This window comes from Pholcus phalangioides, unplaced genomic scaffold (assembly GCF_987345545.1).
Source record: "Pholcus phalangioides strain wild (caught in Gottingen) unplaced genomic scaffold, Ppha-v1.0 ptg000172l_1, whole genome shotgun sequence".
Classification (NCBI taxonomy): Eukaryota; Metazoa; Arthropoda; class Arachnida; order Araneae; family Pholcidae; genus Pholcus; species Pholcus phalangioides.
In genome coordinates this window covers 7,236,952-7,256,054 of record NW_028301637.1, presented here as the reverse complement: position 1 = coordinate 7,256,054, position 19,103 = coordinate 7,236,952, and the positions used below count along the sequence as shown (strand labels likewise).

Here is a 19,103-nt window from a genome sequence, read left to right as displayed (position 1 = left end):
CACCTTGTCATCAAAAGTCAACAAACCGGAAACACCCCTCCGCCCGCATACATAGATGCCGACATAATACTTGAATCACCCCAAAACAATAAGAACCCATTATAATATGAAAAATATCACAAAAAAAATATATATAACCGTATAAACATGAATAAGCTCTGGATTATAAATGACTTCTGCGGTAGATTGGTTTACAAATATGATGGAGGCCATTGGATGCTATTCTGAACCCAATAAACATAATAAAAATATCAATATCTAAACATCAAAACAACATAAGGTATCCACCATCAAGCTTATATTACTGGAGGGAGTGTGACGTCAGAGGTCTTCGCCTCGGCAGTGCTGAGAACGTCGTCCGCAACATTCGTTAGAAGATCATATGACTCGAAAACACACAATCCCTCATTATTTTCTTATGGCATAAATATGAGTTTAAAACAATGAGAAAGAAATAATTTCAGCATCGATGAGATAATTCCAAAATTGATGAAAGATCATTTGGTCTTTAACAAAAGATAATTCCCGAATTAACGAAAGATCATTCCAGAATTAATGAAAGATCATTCCAGAATTAATGAAAGATCATTCCAGAATTAATGAAAGATAATTCTAAGATTAATGAAAGGAATAATTCCAGCATTAGTGAAAGATAATTCCAGAATTAATGAAAGAGAATTTCAACATCAATGGGAGTGATAATTCCAAAATTAATAAAAGCAATAATTTCAGCATTGATGAAAGATGATTGAACAATTGATGAGAGAGAATTGCATTGATCAAAGATAATTCCGAAATTAATGAGAGAGAATTTCAGCATTAATGGAAGTGATAATTCTAGCATTAATGAAAGATGATTCCAGAATTAATGAGAGAGAATTGCACTGAGATGAAAGAGGTAATTCCGGGATTAATGAAAGAAAAATTCTGGTTTTAATGATAGAAAAATTCTGGTTTTAATGATATAATTTCAGTTCCAAAATAAATGAAAGTGATAATTACAGCATTAATGAAAGAATTCTGGAATTAATGAAAGATAATTCTGGCATTAGTGCGCTATAATGCGTCAAATACCCGGAATTTCGGAAAAGGACGCATAAAAATTTTGTTCACGCGTCCTTTCCTAGTTCTAAGAAGAAAAAAAAGGAGTGAGAAAAATCTCCCCAGCATTTTCCTTCTTTTACAGTCTATTATGATCGTATGACCTTAAAAAAGTGGTTTTAGTACTTTGTACACTGTGCTGCATTGATATGCACACGGGTTATTCTTGTTGAAGAATAAGATGAGGGATGTCAAATGTTTGAGTTTTTATTCCCCAGAGGATTTCTCCCTTCCTGGGTTGCATTCCGAAAATTATGGTACTGGTTGTGACTATCTGCCGGCATTCAAAGATAGCGTCTATACGGCATAAATTTGCCTTGTTCCTACACTGTTGCAAGTGCACATTTCATTTTTTTTTAAATCATAAAGGATTGGAACGCCCGTTCAAATTGTAAAACTTTCCTGAGATTGTGGGAAAAAAACTGAATCTGTAAAAACTTGACCTTGAATATCCAGTTTTGTCATCTAGCTGCTATGTGGTAGTCACTGTTTTGCAGCGCAAGAATCACGGGTGTTTACACAGAATCAGCTGTTGGAGGGACAAGGATCTTCACAGATAGTTTGGGTCACTAACACTCAAACAATTTTAAATTAACAACAGATAGTATAAAATAAATTATTTTATTCTCTACAAAAATATTTTTAATTTTGATCTTCGGGGGGGGGGGGGGAAGAGGCTCCTTATAACCACCAAAGTTTTCTTTGGTGAAAATCTGGGCTTGGAACCCGCGATTGCGCAATGGTAATTGGCTAAAAATGTGATTTTCTAAGGTTTTCAAATTTTGAGTTGGCTATTGCTTTGAAAAAAATTCTGGTTGCCACGGCGATCACACATACATACAACAAATATGTATACATTAAACTTCAAATGCACGCATTGCCAGTTTGGAGGATAGATGCAGGGCCACAACGGGGGGGGGGGGCAGGCGGGTCTAGTGTCCCGGACCTCTGGACCAGAAGGGAGCACAAAATTTGCCATTTATAACTGCTTCTACAATACACGGGGGGGGGGGTGTGCCAAAATGTATGCTTGCCCCATTTGAGAAAGTATATAGTTGTGGCACTAGATAAATAATAAGCCAAATGCTGGGCACACACACATAACCACGCTGTTAAAAAAGTGAAAGTCATGAAATATGTTAAATATGCCTTAAAATTATGAAAATATGCTCCATCACATAAAAATAGTGAAATATGTAAAAAAAGAAATCCAAGCCCCAGTGATTGATCTTGAAGTATACCGTGGGCCACTGAAATTAAGTGAAAAGGTGCTGCAGGCCACTTAGATGATCTGTAAAATATTAATTATAGTTTGTTGCCCGAAATATATCATTAGCATGGTTTCGAACAGTGATTGTACCAAGAAATCATGGGCATAGCTAGCGAAGGACAGCCTCTGTTCCTAGAAGAGAAATTAAAGTGTAGTACTTGATAAACACAGCATAGATGTATCAATTTAGTACCAGTGAGTTGCCCCCATCTAGTTCAGATCCTGGGTATGCCCTTGCAAAAAATTTTAGTTGGTTTGGTAAGTCCAAATTTAATGAGTCAGTGGATCCTTTGGCCAATGCTTTCTTTCTTTATTAGTTCTAGAATTCTTCCTCGTGATGTTCTAGCTTGCGAAGAAAAAAATTGCTGAATTTCTTTTTTTGTTCGGCATCTTGATTTTCATGATATTTAAGGTTTCACCTCACCACACAAGGAGCAAAAGCTTCAAAAAAACAAAAAATTTTACGTCACCAAGAAGCAACAAGCTTGACCGAATTGAAAATCACCAAATTTGGCTCAAACCCTGATTATGGAAATTATAGATATTTTCTCTATCAGCAACATTTCTCTTGACCATCTTTCTCACCAAAAGTGGTTATTTGAACAAATATGCAAACACAGGAGTAGCTATAGCATAATCTTTTTCAGCGACATGTTGTCGATTTTATTCCTTGATGAAAAAACTTCGGAAAGCATAACGAGAAGTCGCCAAGAGTGAAATGAAGTCGTCCTTTCATAGGGTTTTCGTTTTTTGCCAAAGAAAAAAATCTCCACCACATCGTTAAAAAAAGATAATATTATGGCTATTAAGACGAAAACTGTCGATTAAAACAAACAATGAGAAACAAATCATTCTTGAACTAAAGAAAGATCAGAGATGAAAAATATATCGTCTTAGAAGATTGAAAATAACGAAAACCAGGACTCTCTTTGAAATTATTAGACAAAAAAGCTTTCTGGGTGCAATAAAAACATGATTGCTGGATTACAATTACATCGGCTAGTATACAAAAAAACTAATTGAAATATGAAACTTGAGAGAATCCAAATGCAATCCTAAGAATGAATTCCAAGCAGGGTTAGTGTTGCCGATCGCAATTTCACAGAATCTCGATAAAATGTTTCATTTGGCGAACAAATAAAAGATCGAATTTGCCAAATCTAGAGTTTTCATTCGGCCTCTTGATGGTTGAATCGGCCATTTGACACGTCGATTTTCCTAAGGTTCTCTCGCATTTAGCTAAAACTTTTTCCATCTGATCAGCCAAATTGCTACAGTTGATAAAATATTCCAACAGGAGAAAATAAAACAATGTATCATACTTTGGAATCGGTAGGCCTATGTACGATACAACATATAACGAACAAAAAAATAATCTCCAAATTTGTGCTGACACAATTAATTTAAATGTCGCTGTCTATACAAACACGCATCAGGACGGACAGCCTCTCAGGAATATTGGCCATTCTGAACCCAATTACAAGGTACCAGACAGCCTGAAAGATCTGGTAATTGCTCCTCAGGCACCCCAATGTCAAAGTTAAGTGCCTGTGGGGCTGTGCAAAAGAAGCCACCAAAGATGGAACCACCCTCCCCCACCAACAACATGAAGGCCCTCGCATCCTCTTCAAAATCCAAACTCTAACGGGAGATGCACCTCGACTGGCAAGCTAAGTGGGACCACCCAGAGAACTTTGGCAGATCTACTCACAAAGTAATTCTTCGGATACAAACAGCAACTGGCTCAGAGAGGTCATTATGTTTGTAATGGGTCATGACCTGTTCTTCGCAACATGAGAAGGTTTAAATCAATCCAACAACTGCTGCAGCTGTGGAAAGATCGGAACCAAGCTACATTACACCACCGAGCAACCGAGAGTTAAGAACTCAACCCAAGTGTGGTACTCAGTCAGCATAATTAGTAGTTAAATATTTTTGCACCACCCATTGTGTGTTGAAATGCGCGTGAGGCGTTTCATGTTTTTCGTGTATTTGCCTTATTCATTGGTGACTTCTTAATATTCTTGGGCAAAGTTGATCTACTCTTCCAAACTCAAATATTTTTCTGTTCCATTCGAACATTGTTCATCATTTCAATTATACTTCTATCTGTTCATTGTTTTCAGGGGCTTCAGTCGATCCCTTCAACCAGTGGCCTTCAAAGGAATACCGCCCGCAAATCCGCTGCTAAGCCCACACAAGCATCTCCACCATCGTCGTTGAGAACGCAAAGTGTGAACTTAGTGAGTCAGAATTTGATCTTTTATTTGACTCTCACGTCATTAATGTTATAACATTATTTGGCCATAAAAGAGGGGTGACTGCCATGGGCGGAGATGGGGGGGGGGGCGTGGGTCCACCCCCAGCATCAAAGGTGGAGAGCCGACTGATTTAATGTATAAATGAATTGACATCATCATCGTGCCCCCCCCCCAGACTTCCAAGTCTATCTCCGCCTATGGTGACTGCGTCAAAGAGGTTTGACTGTGCTAAAAGACACTTGAATCTCGATATTTTATGGAAATGGACAGTTCACTGCAAACTTTTGACATCTTGACTGGTTCTGAAATTATTGTTGAATGTATGGCCGCCTGCTCCAAGCCAGTTCATGGCCGCCGCTCTGTCTCAATGAAGACATGCAAGCAGGTGGTCAAAGAAGACCTGGACCATACTTGAAAACATGCATTTGTGAGTAGTGAACTTGAAATTTATTTCTGGGTAATGCTTGTTATAGTGCTGCCATCCATATTTCAAGTTATGGGTGAAGTGTGATGACTAAATATCTGTATGGTTAGACAATTGAATGAACGACGTTATTTGAACCCAGAATTGCAAAAAGTACCACGGCTGTACATGTTTCAGAACTATAGGAAGTTCTTTCATCAGTAGCAAAACCAAAACAACATCAGAAAAATAACGAAAAATACTCCTTATAGTGGGAGTTATTCACTGTTGTAAACAAAAGAGTCTAATTCAAAAAAAAAAAAAATTGAATTCGACTCTTTTGTCTACAACAGTGAAGTATTTTTCGTTATTTTTCTTATGTTTTGGTTTTGCTACTGATGAAGAAACTTCCTATAGTTCCAAAACGTGTATACCCGTGGTTCTTCTCGCAATTTTTGGGTTCACATAACGTTCATTCAATTGTCTTATCTAACCCAAAAGGTAATTCATTTTCTATCTGTATGGTGGTTGTCCTCTGTGAAACTTTTTAATAGAGAGATTGGCTCGCATTCTCGCCTAACAATTGAGAACCACAAACAACCAGCTTCCACTGTGATAATGGTGGAGTTTGAACCCGAGTCTTCACGCGATGTAAATCTGTCAAAGTGACCATTCGACTACCACATTGGCATGAATGTATAGCGGACTCAGGTGATGAAAATACTGCAGAAGATGATCCAACTAGGGAACTAGGCAAAAATGACAGTAAATAATGCTGAACATGCTCTTTAAAATAACTAATAAACATTCCGTTTATTAGTAAGTCCCATACATAGCCACTTTAGTGATATCTAAATGTTTTGTAGATCCAAGTGATCTGGAAATGTGTCACGGGCTGCTCAAGTGCTCTAGAACTGTTACACATCACTCAAGTGATCCATAATTATGCCATGAATCACTTAAGTAGTCTGGGAATAGGCTGCAGGTAACTTGGGTAATGTAGAGCAGCACTGGGTGCAGCTTAAGTGCTCTAAAACTGTGCCACATGTCACTCAAGGGATCTCTAAATATGTCGCGGATAGCTTAAATTTTCTGGAACGGGTCACTTAAATGCAGGGCTGTAATGTGCCTTCTCGGGGCCCTGGGGCCCCCTCTTGAAAGGCTTATTATTAGAAAAACAGATGTGAACTTTTGTGGTTGCCCCTATTTGGCTCTGGGCCCCTCTTGAAAGGATGATTATTAGAAAAACAAATGTGAACTTTCGTGGTTGCCCCCTATTCGGCTCAGGGCCCAGGGACTGTGCTCCAGTTGTCCCAGCCTAGTTTTGACCCTGCTTAAGTGATCTGTGAATGTGCTATAGGCCTAATTGAGTGATCTGAAAATGTGCCACCAGCATAATTGCTGGAACTTAGGGGGTTGAGGACATTTGAGCCCCCCCCCCCCAATAAATTCTGCAAAGGGCTGAGTCCCCCAAATAATTTCTCAAAAAATGATGCAATGCACCTTCCTGCGTATGCGTTTGAGTCTAGTGTATATGAGACGACCAGCAACTTTCATCCCCTCCAATGTTTTCTTCACTTCAGCGTGTCTGGCCACTGGCCGTTTGAATGCTCTGGAATCGTTCCATGAGTCACTTAAGCAAACTGCAAATGTGCCGCTTAGTTCATTTTTACAAAATTAGCTTTGAGGGGCACTTCACATCAGATAATCCCAGGGCTATATTTGGTCCGTGAGCCAAGGGTTTACCATGTAATGGCCTAGCGGGTGGGTCACAATGAATTTCTTAAAGAGAAATTTTGAGTTCTTAGCCTTCAAATAACATTAAAATTAGCAGAAATTTATTATAACAACGTATAAATGTATTTTCTTAAGTAATTTTAATTACAAAAATTTTTTTTTGATCGTCCGGGGCCATAAGCCCCTTATCTCTCCTTCCCTTCCCCCCTCCCCCCACATGCGTCTCTGATCTCATAAATATGCGTTAGGATGCAGGGGGTAGAGCTGATGAAATTTTGCTGACGAGGAGGGGGGTCAGAGTTTCGCTCACTTTTGCTAACAAGGGGGGGGGGATCAAAAATGACCAAAAATTTACTGATGTAATACTTGAATGTCCCTTATTATTTTTTTTTTTATTTTTTTTTTTATTAATAATTCAAAACAGCACACATAAATACATGGACACAAATATACAAAATAAAATAAAGACAACAGAACAAAAAACAAAACATACACTATGCAGCTCTTAGGGACCCATTTGGTCCGTCCTAGAGCTTAATAAATATTATATATAATAAACGGCACGCTCGATTTATATTTATTTCATTTCATTCATTTTTTAGAATTATTTATTTATTATTATAATTTTTTATTAATTTCTCATTTGCTTAGTTTGAGGATTCAACAATTAGAGTAGTCATTAAAAACGTATGCCTGGTTGAAAAAAATAATTTTGTATTTACTACTCTTGAGCAGTAACTAATATTCATCATATTCAAAATCATGGTGCACATTTTGTGTATAGGTGAAACAGCAGTTTGAATAACAAAGCAATTGCATACATAGGCCTATTCTAGGTTTTGTGACTCAGTTGAATTAAATTATTTTTGGACTTTTTTTCTGTAATAAATTTTCAGAACGTACGGTGTACAACAAACGTCATAAAGTCCTAGCCTGTACTGAGAGGTCAGAAAATATGAACGATAGCAGGTTTGGTGGGTCTCCACCCATACCATAGAAAAGGGTGGTTTTTGATGGTATGGGTAGGGGGTAGTAAGCTATCATTTGTAGAACTCCTGCCTATCTGGCCTTTTTGTTATTCAGCCTGGATAGCATTAGGCTGTATATTCCAGATTCTACTGTATTTTAGTTTTTTTTTTTCATTTTCTATATTATAGCATAGATTCTGTACCACAGATTAAGCAATGGGGCATTTATTACATTCCATGTGACCTCTTGGTTATATAGGACAGACAAGGAGACCCAAAAGCAAGATTAAATGACCACGCTTGCTGTGTTAAGAATCAGGAATATGAAAAATCAACCATCGTCGCTTACTGTTTGCAAGAGGGCCATGGATTTAAATTTCAGGAAGTGAGATTTTTGCAAAATCAAGTCTGCAGTTGATTTAGATTTCTACAGAGGCATATATATTTGGGCCTTCAGAAATATATTAGCAAACAATAATAAATCTGCACCAGCTATCGCAACACCATGGCTTAAATTCATTACGAGCAGGAGTAGCTCCATTCTGCAAGCTTCCAATCAGGATGCTGCATTTGTATTCCGTGCAGGTTCTCAGCTTCATTCTGACCATGACGTTTGAAGTGAACAGACATCTTTTTTTCTGCTGAGCAACCGGGAGTTAAGATTTGGTATTCAACCCAAGTGGGATACTCAGTCAGCATAATTAGTTTTTAAATACTTTTCCCACTGAAGACGCCACCCATTGTGTGTAGAAATATGAGGAGTTTTATGTTTTTCGTGTATTTGCCTTATTCGTTGGTGACTTCTTATTATTCTTGGGCAAAGTTGATCTACTCTTCCAAACTCAAATATTTTTCCCTTTCCATTTGATCATTGTTCAGCATTTCAATTATGTCTCTATCCGTTTATTGTTTTCAGGGGCTTCAGTCGATCCCTTCAACCAGTGGCCTTCAAAGGAATACCGCCCGCAAATCCACTGCTAAGCTCACACAAGCATCTCCACCATCATCGTTGCGCTCGCGAAGAGTTATCTTAGTGAGTCTGAATTTGATCTTTTATTTGAACCTCATGTCATTGATGTTGTAACGTGATATGGGTATAATGTGTTGGGTTTTTTTCTTTGCAAAATTGTCATTGATGAGTCACAATAAAGTTCATATCAAGTGTCTATTATTATTTATAGATTTTATTTATACAGTGAAACCTCCCAATAAGGGCCACTGACCAGGCAAATGTGGCTGTTATTGGGAGGTTACCATTGGTAGGAGGTTCAGTATTTTCGAAAAATAGATTAAATTTTTTTTATTGCATTAAAAATTATAAAAACCCATACCATAATTATTAAAAGAATCTTTTTTGTAGCACATGACATTTATTTTGTATTTAAGATACGTGAACTTTTATTGGGGGTTTTCTGTTGTTGATTTCATTCAAAAATTTCACGAAGAAATGTGTTTTTTAATTTTTTTATAGCCCTCGCGGGGATCTCCATCTTCACCTTCGAAAGCTAAAAAAGAGGAAGAAATAGAAAAATTTGTAAGTTTGGTTCTTCTCTTGTTCGTGTTTAGATTATTCCACCAGTTTTTATTTTTGGAGTTTGAAATTAGTCTGAAATACACTCATGTCCATAAATTAAGGATAATTCAGAATCACACGGAAATCGAAATCTAAAGTAAAAATTTCGCCTGTAGAATTATCACACACATCTGCAAGAATGATATGCAGATTTCAGGAAGCCACCAGATGATGCCGATAGTACGTCACAATGACGAGAGTGAAAGAGGGGGGGTATATAAGGAATGGTGGCAAAGAAGTGAAATTGTTCACAAGAGTTCTGTAAGGTACTCAGTGGCATAAGCGAATAGTTATGACACAGAGGACGCATGTGGATGATTTTTTACATGGTAGAATTATCGGCCGCATGGAATGTGGGCGTACTGGCGTACTCAGATGGAAGTATCCGAGGAACTTGGAATTGCCCAAAGTGTCATCTCTAGGCTTTGGCAACGATTCCAAGATAATGGAAATGTCAGTAGACGTTACAGTACAGGTCGCCCCCGAGTTACAACGCTGAATGACGACCGGTATTCGGCAGTAACTGCCAAAAGAAGCAGACGGAGCACAGCATCTGACCTGTCTCGTCAGCTATCTGCAGCCACGGGTACCACAGTTTTAAGGCAAACCGTGTACAGACGTTTGGGAGATATTGGTCTATATGCTCGCAGGCCTGTCAGATGTGTTCCGCTCACGGCAACTCACTGTCGGCAGCGATTAGCCTGGAGTAGAGAACATGCAATGTGGACATCGTCACAGTGGGCTTGTGTGATGTTTTCCGACGAGTCCAGGTTTAGCTTGCAGTTTGATTCACGTCGGACTTTCATATGGAGAACGCCAGGTACCCGTTACCAGCAAGACAACATCATTGAACGACACCGTTACGGTGGTACAGCATTGCTCGTTTGGGGTGGAATTTTACTGGGTTCCAGAACAGATCTGCATGTTCAAATTGGAACCATGAAAGCCCAAATTTATCGGTACATCATTCTGGAACAACATGTACGTTTGTTTAGGGGTACCATGGGCGCAGAATTTGTGTTTATGGATGACAATGCCCGTCCTCACCGAGCAAACATCGTAAGCGAATGCCTCAAATCTGAGGATATAACACGTATGGAATGGCCAGCATTCTCACGTGACTTGAATCCGATAGAGTATGTGTGGGACATGCTTGGCCGACGAGTTGCAGCCCGTCAACCACCTCCTACATGTGTACCAGAACTTCGGAGAGCATTGCTTGCTGAGTGGAGTGATCTTCCCCAAGATCAGATCGATAATTTGATACTCAGCATGCCTAGGCATTGTAGGGACTGTATTTCATCGCATGGGAGACATACAATGTATTAACCATCATACCAACCATGTAATAGTAAGTTTTTGTAAAGGAGATATTTTTTACAATTGCTCCAGGGAGCAAAAATCATAGTTTTTATGAATGGTATCATACACACACACCATCGTTTTTGTTCTTTACCTTTTGTTTAATAAATGGGCTTTATGAATAAGTAACGTTTGTTTTGTTTCTGAACCTTTATTTGCCGGAGCTGGCATTATCCTTGATTTATGGACATGAGTGTATATTAAGTTATCTTCTAATGTGTTTCCAAAACTAGACATTATCTCATTCATTTGCAATTAGCTGATATCGCTCTGAATGGCAATGGCCTTCAGATGGCGGCATATAGAGAGAAATATACCTCATCTCCTCTTAGTATCCAGTCTCTCGTACTACATAGCCACAGAGAGCAACAGGCCTACAAATGTATATTTTCAATCATGATACTTCACTCATAGTTTGAAAAATAGGTAGCAGATGGCAGCATTGTCACAAGCATTTCACATACAAGCTTCGCATTAAGTTCACAACACGGACACACACATTCCAACATGTACCAATGCATTAAAAGTTCCAACGAGGTGTATGTGCGGTTTAGTAGTAGTAGTCTTTCGTGTATACTTTCGTTCTACATTGTATGAACAGCAAAGAGTGACATTGCTTCTCTGATGTATCACCATCTGGAGGCTATTGTCTTTGAGCGTTATTGGCTGAGTTAGGAAGCTGCCCATGCTCGCTCCTATTGATTTTCTTCAAGTTATAATGCATAAGGCCTACACCAATCCTTTGCGTTCAGCATCTTGCCAACTTCTAGTACCTCGCCAAAATTTTCTATGTATGGTTGAGAGACAGTACTTGACAAATCCCAGATAGTAGGTTACCATGACAACTAGAAAATCTGTTTTGGCACCTGAAATTTTGTATACATGATTGCTAAATTAGAGTCCGGGAATGACACAAAATTTTTGTATCATTAATGGGTCTCAGAAAAGGAAAGGGTCAGGTCGTTTCTTTCTAGGTCGTTTTTCTTGAAGAAAAAAGAAAAATGTGGAGCTCCTCCTTTAAAAGGAATTTTCTGACACCTAAATAATCTTTAAATTTGTCAAGCCCTAACGTATTCTCTTCTACTAGTACTATTTAATCGTGCATGCACCTCAAGGTTTAAGCTGGATAAAAAAAATTCCTTTCTCAAAAAAACGAAAATTGGGCAAAAGCTTTAGCAAAATGCTACAATGCTAATGTAATGATTGATGGTTGGATATCTACTCATTCCATACCTCCTGTACGCATTTTTGCGAAAGTGACGACTACTTCTTTCGCATTCTACGATTGTCTTTTGCTCTTTGTAAAAAATGCGACCGTAGCTTAAATCCTGATGCACCTCATACACATTCATCTGTAAAATCTCTAATGAATCGGTACACGTTGGAGCGTGTCACATGAAGACTAGGAGCTCATATATGCAGGTCCTGACGTACTGTTACTTGATATCACTTTTGTGCCTTTTGAGATGCATTGTTTTTCTTCTAGATTTTGTGCGTGTTATGCCATTCATTTCTATATTTAATTTCCAATTGTTAATGTCTTGCTTTTGTGTTCCAGGCCCATGAATGTGCCTATTATTGTCTCATAGAGGATAAAAAGAAATACCCTATTAAGCGAGCTGGTAAGTAACGTTTATATTCATTTATTTTTATTGTTTTTTTACTTTTTTTACTTCTCTATATAAAAACAGAGTTCATGTTGCTTGTTAGAATCACTGATATCATTATTGCTCTTTCAGAATACAATCAATTCTCGATAAGTCTAAACTCGGGTAACTTGAGTATCTGTTTAAGTTGAAGTTTTCACTCAGTCCCAGAACTTTTTCTGCATTTTAATAAAATTTCCCCTTAACTCTCGAAGTTCTCTTCCTTTTAATCAAAGTTTTTGGGAATGAGAGAAATTTTAAAAAATAGCATTTAGCAATAAAATTCTGCATTTTGCAATAGAATTCAGCATTTTGCAATAGAATTCAGCATTTGGCAATAGAATTTTGCATTTGAGAATGGAATTTTTATTTTGCATTTACAATAGATTTTTGCATTGGGCAACAGTATCCAGTATTTAGCAATAAAGTCCAACATTTAGTAATAGGATTCAGCAGATTCATTTGTCTGCTTGCAAAAAGTGTGACTTTCTCCCGAAAGGAGGACAAAAAACTAAGACACATTCAAAAATCTACGCATTTTTTGACAGGAAATAATCTTGAATACATTTTATTTTTAATTCTTTCATTTATATGAGTATCATCATATTTCATTATTCGTCTGTTTCCATAATACAGTATTTATGTCTGGTTTTATTTCTAAAAATGTTCTCGTCCAATAATCAAATATGATTAAATTAGAATAACTTATATTTTAAAATTTCTTTGTCTCTAGTAGTTCAACTTGTTTTACTAATACAATATTCATAAATAGCACTGTTGTTTTAATAAATCTTTCTCTTTTTTGCCACTATGAAATTGTAATTTCCGATAAGTCAAACTAATAATAATTCAAAGTTTGTTTCTGGCCGCTGTGCATTCAACTTACCAAGATTTTGCTATGTGTCAGAGCTCTCCGTGACCCCTCCATCCCTTTGGGAAAAAGCGCTAACCATCCCAAGATAGTCTCTCTGGGCAGTTGGCGGTTGTAAAGTTTCGCTATTGTTCGTCAGTGAAACCCTTTCTTCAATAAGAGAAAATACTCTATTTCACCATACCAACACGCTGTACTTTTCTTTCTGAGATTTTAATTACTCAGACCACATAACAAAACCAAATTCATGTGTACAAAAAAAACTACCACACATTTAGCCACACTTTCATTGACCATCGCCTTTCTCTTTTTTTCGCTACTTCCAGTAGCCTCTCTCTTTTCCTACGTCCGCCCCAGGCAGATTCCGACACCAACTGTCCGTTTTCTCTCGTCTCCTTTCTCTTTCTTTTCTTTTCTCTCCCATCACCGTTCACTTCCTTGCATCATCATCTCTTTCACCTCCCGGTCGGGGGGAGGTTTCTCTCCCTCATACCTCACAGCAGTCATGTCTGTTTGTATGTGCCAGATACCAATATATACATTTTTTTTTTTTACTTGAAAAAACAGTTTTTAGGGTTACAATTTCTATTTACGTTTCAGCTTTATGCCTACAAATTAAGAAAAAATTTAGAAGACAAGCATATTATACATTTTCTTAAAAAACTGTCCAAAATATTTTTTTCAACTTTTTAAAGATTTTGTGAAATTTCTTTTTTAAGGTTGATAGAAACACTGATATAAATTCCGAAAGTCTGTGTCATCCTTAGACTGATTTAGTAACCACAATTATAAAATTTTGGGTGCTGATACCAATTTTTTAGTCGCCATATCACTTGGAGTTTGTCAAGCCCTGGTTTATGTCATGAATGTTTTTTCCTCTGCAATGTAATAGGCTATGGTGTATACCTTTTCATTCATAAGCATTACTGCACAATGCATGCCACTGATTGAAATCCCATTTGTCCTTGCGATTGAAATTCTATTGAGCAGCTACTCTTTGTGACCAGAAAAACAAACCAAAATCTAAAACATTTGGAAAATGTGTTTTTTTTTTACGAAATGATGTGCAGTGATACCTGGAATTTTTTGTGTAATTTTTCTGCCTTGACTGACGAATATGGATTTGGCTAACAAACGTTTTCTATGATATGGTTGCAGGCTGAGAAATAAAACATCTGTGCCGTGAGCTAAATTTTAGTTCCAATCATCATCAGAATTACTGCCCTCGGTCCCGATTAAATCATGTTAACGTTGAATCTTTTTCCAGATGTACCTCCATTTCTCTTTCTTTACGTTTTTGAACGATTTAATGAAAATAAAAGATTCAGCTCATAGAAAATTCATTAAAAAATAGAGAGATCTTGCATTTTCAGGACCTGTGTTCCTTTAGTGCAAGACTCTTAGCATCAAACTGAACAGTCTGGACCAAAGCATGGGTCATTCTAGGAGATTATCCTTTCCATCTGCATGTATCAGGCACAGAAATTATCTGACCAAATCACAAATGAAAACACCTGCGAACTCAACTGGGTTGTGTCAAGCTTTAGTAGACTAATGCTGGTGTTGGTTATGTACATACTGTAAAATGAAGAGATCGATCTTCAGCATTTCTCACCTTCCTAAGAATTCTCATTTATCCAATTTTGAAGATATTCATATTAGCCTTAGGTCAGTTTTTGTGCTATTTATAACTATCCTTGGTGTTTTAAAAAGTTAGTATTTGAATTTTGGATGGTACCTAGAACAAATTAAATCATTTTTGATAGAAACGTATGTGAAATTGCATTTCGGCTAACGAATGTGATTCCATAACAAATCATCTTTGTTAGCCAAAGTATCACAATATTGGGTGAATCAGTGATAAATCAATAATTAGTAAATTAAAAAAATTTAAATCAGTAATTAACTGCAACTGTTGGAAATAGCTATTGTTATGGAGCGTAAAATAGAATACAAATACAAGGCAAAACCAGGCAAAATGCCCAATGAGATGGCTGAGAAAAAAATGCCATAACATAAATGGATGTCATATGTTTCTGAAATACAACAACCCAATTAAAAACGCAATTACAAAAACTATATATACATGTTAAATTTTGTATGATTCCCATAAGAAATATTTATGATTGTCTTATTCTAAGTATGGATAGCTTCTCGATTTACTCCAACATATTTATCACATATCTTTTTAAATTTTGCTAGAACTTACTACCCCAAGGAGTAAGCTATTCCATTTATTAACAACCTATTAGAGAAAAATTCCCTGTGACACCGCAACCTAGAATTGTCCCTTGTCAATCGATACTGGTGTTCAATTGGTGTATATATTGTTAAAGCAGTTGATTGACAGCATATTAATAATTCATAGTCCATCTTATTCATCCTGTTGAAAATTTTGAATACTTTGATCATATCCCCTCGACACCTGCATTCTTCCATTGTAAACATCTTCAAAAAATTGAGTCTCTTTTTATAAATAGTATACAAATACAATGATGTTTAAGAATCACTGATACAAACAAACACAAAGGCCACAACAGGCAAATTTTCCCAACGAGGTGGCTTAAAAATTATGTCCATAAAAAAATATGGATGTCAAATATAACCAAAATACAGCAAACCCAATATAGCCGCTGTGGTGGTCGAGTAGTCATAGTGACGGACTCGCATCGCGGGGACCTGGGTTCGCGCCCCACCTTCGCCACAGTGGTGGTCGGCTGAAGTTGGTTTTCTGTGGTTCCTAACTTCGAGGCGCAAATGCAAGCTGATCTCCCCATTAAAAAGTCTCGCCACAGAGAGCAGCAGTCCTACAAGCAGTACAAATATTCAGTCAATACACATCACTCACTTCACTTCTGAGATATAGATGGCAGCACTGAAAAATCATACACAACACTAAATACGCACTCAGACTGTTAAGTACACACCCTTACAATTCTGGCACAACTCGCTAGGTAGTAAATTGCCTATGGCGATAGACCTGAGTTGTGCTCAGTGGGGGGGAAAAAAAACCCAATATAAAAGCATATACGTATCATGAAGGAAAAAACTAATAATCAATACTATATAATGCACTGCCCATAAAAAAGATTATGGTTGTCTTATCTAAGTATGGATGGCTTCTTGATTTATCGTACTTTTTTTAAAACATGTCAATTGTGTTAGAAACAGTTATGCAGTTTTAGTTGTATTGGTGTCTTTTGGGGATGGGGTTTATTTCTTTTTTTACATGTAGTGTCAATATTTATATTCCTTTTTGTTGTTTTAGACATTGTGAGTCACATCCTATACACAAAAAGCAGTCTTTACAGTGTAGTGATCAAAAGGGCCAGTGAAATATTGCAAGACGTAAGTTGTCCTCTTTATTTCTATTTTCTCACCTTTCAATTTTTCAATTCACTGAATTGCTGCTTTTCACCTTCGATTTGAGAAATATGAATAATTTTCAAGCATACGGCGATCAAGCTGAAATTTTTCCCTATTACAGTAATTCTCATGCTTTTGTCTTCTGTGGCTCCTTTGCCGTAATGAACATGTATCTGCGACTCCCAAGAATAGTTGAACAAAGATGTCATGGGTGATGAAAGTATTAAACCCAAAATAAACAATCCAGTGAAAAACTTGCATTGACATCTACATTGCGTGCAAACATTTAATTTTAATCATTTATTCACTTCAAATATACAATATTTTAGTGTGTATAGGGAACCCACGTTTTGGCAAAAAATGGGTCCCAAGACTAGGATGGGGTTCCTTATACATGTTATGTTGGAGTAAATGGAGAAGCTATCCATACTTAAAATAAGACAACCATAATTATTCTTTATGGGCATTGTACAATATTTTATCACGTGTATATATTGTTTATAATTTTTATTAATTGCATTTTTAATTGGGTTTCTGTATTTTTGAAATATATGACATCTATATTTTTATGGGCATCTTTTTCTCAGCGACCTCGTTGAGTATTTTGCCTGTTGTGACTTTGTATTGGTATAAAATATGATACATTTTAAAAATATTAATTTGACTCTTTAATCAAATATACCATTTTAAACAAAACAAACTTCGATTATAACAATCAATAATGAAAAAAAAGTACATAAGCCACTACTCGGAACATAAAGATAATCTAGCCAAAAGCCACTCAAAATGTGCAGAGGCACAACACTCGCCCACCATCATCATCTGCCCTGGGCAGTAATGCTTGTATGCTACATTACTAAGTTGATTTAAAATGAATTTCAAAGTAATTCATGTCAGGCTGGCGATGAGGGAATGCTAGACCTTCCCTATCTAAAATATTTCCATCATGAAGTGTGTGCAACACACCTAGATTTCAAGCCCTCTAAGATGCTATTTGGTCAAATTCATCATGTGACATGACCAGATTGTTGTCCCACTTCTGTGTTTTTTGTTTTTTGTTTTTTTTGCAAGATATTGAAATGTTTGCCTAAGGATAAGCAAATCTGGATTCCTTTATTTGAAAATTCAATCATTTCAATGAATCCCTTAAACAGTCAACTATGTGCAAAAAGCTATATCGTCATCAAAATGTATAAACATAAAATATGTCAAAATCACATGCACACGGGAATGTCTTAAGGATCTACTATATACAATAGAAATTTGTCAATTCAGATTTTGCATAATTTGAACTTCCCTCGAGTTTTCTATCTAATTTTATGTTAAAATTTTTTATTCAATTCAAATTTTTTCTCGAATGTTTATTATTCAAAGTTAGAGGAAGAAAATCATAATTTTTGTTCGAGCATATTTAGTTTGAAAAATTGAGAATGTGCACCACTTGACACCGATTATGTTCAAACTATGGATCAAATCTGAAATTTTTCTACATCAAAAGTAGAAATTGCAATATGTAAACGAAAGTATATTTCCTTGTTAGCCTAAGAATGATAAACAAAATTTGGGGAACTGTTTCATCATGGATGATCATGAACTGTTTCCGTAAATCAGGTTTTGAGCATAGTCAAGAAATTCTGCAGTGATGGTGATTGCGGAATGGTAGAATAATGTTGCAGCTAAGATCAATTATTGTAATTATAAATCATTAAAATTTGGGAAACAGTTTTATAACGGATGATAGAGTTTTAATAATTGATAATTATCCTATGTGAATGTTGATGATTAAGTTGCATTTTGTTGTCATTTTACGAATCCAGGATAAATTAATTGGATAATTTGAACTTTTTCCCAATGACTTTGACTTCAAATGAACCTTGTTCAACTGTATTATTGCCATGGACAAATGGGTGTAATATTCCTCCATGAAGCATGCAGATTATTATAAAAAATTAAGATTTGGTTCCTATATTAAATATTTCTTCTCTCTTATGGTTTTTTTTCCTTCATTTTTCAGACATTTGGGATAACCCTGGATGAAGTGCCTGATACGAAAGATAGTTACATCTTGTTGTGCAAGCGTACCCGTTTAGATACTTCTAAGTAGTGAGTGAAATTTATCTTGCGTTGTAAATTATTCAGAAATTTGTGTTCTAATTTTTTGGACAAAGGGGCTTGTTATGACAAAGACTTATCCTGTGTTTTGTTACTTTAAAAAGACTTTTACTATGATTTTTTTAGCTCTTGTTATCCGTTGCTTCATTTTCACTTGGCAGTCCATTGACAAGGTGTGAAGTATAGACAAATAGACAAGATACGCTTGTGAAATTTGCGAAGAAATTGCATGTACAAATGAAAAAACAAGTAGCCACTAAAGTAATGCAAAATACATATGTAAGGCAGGTTTTCTATGCAATTGCATTGTGCACAATGAATTCATTTTGTGGAAAACATCGATGACGCTCATTAGTAGAGTGAAAATACTCCACAATTTGGAAAGAGGCTAAATTTAAAGCAGTCGGTGGAAGTGGAAATAAGATTTATCTTT

At 36.5% G+C, this 19,103-nt stretch overlaps 1 protein-coding gene across 3 annotated transcripts in view; it reads left to right on the top strand.

Moving 5' to 3' along the window:
• The window catches only part of MAGE (necdin, MAGE family member), a 51,049-nt gene that overhangs the window by 7,647 nt on the left and 24,299 nt on the right, over nt 1-19,103 (top strand). Inside the window, exons 2-7 of one of the 3 annotated variants that reach the window (XM_089255834.1) lie at nt 4,498-4,614; nt 8,657-8,773; nt 9,212-9,274; nt 12,234-12,297; nt 16,461-16,540; nt 18,573-18,661. In XM_089255834.1, coding sequence (XP_089111960.1) covers nt 4,498-4,614; nt 8,657-8,773; nt 9,212-9,274; nt 12,234-12,297; nt 16,461-16,540; nt 18,573-18,661 — 530 coding nt within the window. The remainder of the gene's footprint in view (nt 1-4,497; nt 4,615-8,656; nt 8,774-9,211; nt 9,275-12,233; nt 12,298-16,460; nt 16,541-18,572; nt 18,662-19,103) is intronic. The other 2 variants (XM_089255835.1, XM_089255836.1) reach the window with 2 other exon arrangements.